Here is a 2,093-nt window from a genome sequence, read left to right as displayed (position 1 = left end):
GGGGGGATAGGGATGGAAACAAGCCACAGCAGCGCAGGGACCGGTGTGGGTGTGAACAAAGCACCCCAGCCCTAGTGCCTTCATGGCCCCAGCGGCCCTGGTGGCTGTGCCACCTCAGTCCCTGCAGTTTGCATGTTGCCAGTGCCTGTGTGACCCCAAGGAACATGTCACTTTGGTACCTGTGTGGCCACAGTGCTGCCCCCGTGGCTCTGGAGCCCATGTCACCATGGGACACGGCCCCAGTACTCACATGCTCCCATGTTACCTTAGTCATGCCTTTGTCACCTTAGTGTCCATATTGCCCTGGTGCTTGTGCCACCTCGCTGCCCTTATAACCCCAGCGCTTCCATCACCTCGGTGCACGGCCATGGTGCCCGTGTCACCTGGGTGCATGGCCACAGTTACCTCTGTGGAGTCCTGTGCCCATGCCACCGCGCTGTCCCTCATGCCTGCCTGGCCCCATGGTACAGCCCGTTGGTAAGGCACGTCCCCTGTCCCGGCAGTGTGCACCTACTGCAGCACTGGGGACCTGCACGCGCTCTGGCGCGCCGCCGGCTGCTTCGCCGAGGCCACCGTCCGCCTGTTCGCCGCCGAACTGGTGCTGGTGCTGGGTGAGTGACCTGCCATGCCGGGGGCAGCCACCACTGTCCCCACCAACGGGGTCCCACAGGTAGGGTCAGCCATCCCCTAGCATGGGCAGCTGCCTGCCGGGTGCACGGGGGGTGGCAGTGGGTACCGTGCTGGGAGGGGTCACGTGGCACTGATGGCTCTGTCTTCTCCCCAGTGTACCTCCACGACCTGGGCATCATGCACAGAGATGTGAAGGTGGGTGGCAGCAGTGCTGGGGGGCTGGAGGATGGGGTGGGGGGGTTTCTGAACCCCTGGTATGGAGAAGCCACCTCAGTGCCTCTCTCATTTCAGATGGAGAACATCCTCCTGGATGAGAGAGGTAAGAGATTGGTGGCACCGCCTTGGGGACATCCCATCCAGGGGACACCTTCTCCATGGGGACAACTTCTCCTGCCCCTGCAGGGCACCTCAAGCTCACAGACTTTGGCCTCTCCCGGTACCTGCAGTGGGGCGAGCGAGCCCACACAATCTGTGGCACCCTGCAGTACATGGGTAAGGGGGCAGAGGGGGGCTACGGTGGGGGACATGGTCCCCCCAGGTGCTCACCCACTCATCCCCACAGCCCCAGAGGTGCTGAGCGGGGGACCCTACAGCCACGCAGCCGACTGGTGGTCCCTGGGAGTCCTGCTCTTCGCCCTGGCCAGCGGGGAGGTGAGGACCACAGTGTGGTGGGGGAATCAGGGACACCCCAGGGAGAGCCAGAATTCATTCCATTCCCCCTCAGTTCCCTGTGGCACCGGCAGGGGACCATGTGGCCATGCTGGAACGTGTCAAACAGAGCAGCTATGAGAGCCCACCTGCATTCAGCCCTGAGCTGGCCCGGCTGCTTGCCGAGGTAACCTTCCTGCCTTGATTTTGGGGTTCCCTCTGGATGCTGGGATCCCCACCACTCACTGTCCTCCCTCTGTTCCCCAGTTGCTGTGCCACAACCCCCTGTACCGCCTGCGCTACCTCCACCACTTCCAGGGCCACCCGTTCTTCCGTGGAGTGGCCTTCGACGCTGACCTGCTGCAGAAGGACCCGGTGGTGGTGGCAGTGGCCCCGCAACCCCGCGAGCAGTCCCCGCCCGACCCCGCCACCTTCGCCGACTTTGACTACGACCTCGCCGCCTCCCCGGACCGGCCCTGGCCTGGCTGAGCCACCATGGCTGGGACCCTCGGCATCGCTCAGGGACATCCCCCCACCCCGGCAGCGGGTCGGACCCTGCTGGGCCGGGTCCCCCACGGGCTACCCGGGTACCCCCAACCTCACCCCCGGGTACCTCAACTCTGTACCTCTCCCCGCGGGAGCAATAAACCCGAGAGCCGCGGGCACTGCTGAAGGTGCTGCCCTGACTCCTGCGGGACGTGCGGGGGGAAAGCGCGACCACCGCGGCGGGTCGCGGGACTGGAGCCCCGATCCCTCGGGTCGGGGTCGGGGCAGATCTGGAGGGGGGCGTGTAAGGCTGGTTCCCCAGGGGCGGG

The 2,093-nt window shown here is 65.5% G+C and overlaps 1 protein-coding gene across 1 annotated transcript in view; it reads left to right on the top strand.

Moving 5' to 3' along the window:
* Positions 1 to 1,839, top strand: part of RSKR (ribosomal protein S6 kinase related) — a 3,815-nt gene extending 1,976 nt beyond the window's left edge. The window contains exons 2-8 of the mRNA XM_029961280.1: positions 504 to 611; positions 785 to 825; positions 922 to 949; positions 1,033 to 1,122; positions 1,193 to 1,281; positions 1,355 to 1,465; positions 1,546 to 1,839. Of these exons, the coding sequence (XP_029817140.1) occupies positions 504 to 611; positions 785 to 825; positions 922 to 949; positions 1,033 to 1,122; positions 1,193 to 1,281; positions 1,355 to 1,465; positions 1,546 to 1,767 (689 nt within the window). The 3' untranslated portion in view covers positions 1,768 to 1,839. The remainder of the gene's footprint in view (positions 1 to 503; positions 612 to 784; positions 826 to 921; positions 950 to 1,032; positions 1,123 to 1,192; positions 1,282 to 1,354; positions 1,466 to 1,545) is intronic.
* Positions 1,840 to 2,093: the final 254 nt, after the last annotated feature.

This window comes from Manacus vitellinus, unplaced genomic scaffold, assembly GCF_001715985.3.
Source record: "Manacus vitellinus isolate BGI_N305 unplaced genomic scaffold, ASM171598v3 scaffold_32_pilon, whole genome shotgun sequence".
Classification (NCBI taxonomy): Eukaryota; Metazoa; Chordata; class Aves; order Passeriformes; family Pipridae; genus Manacus; species Manacus vitellinus.
This window is presented reverse-complemented; position numbering and strand designations above follow the sequence as displayed.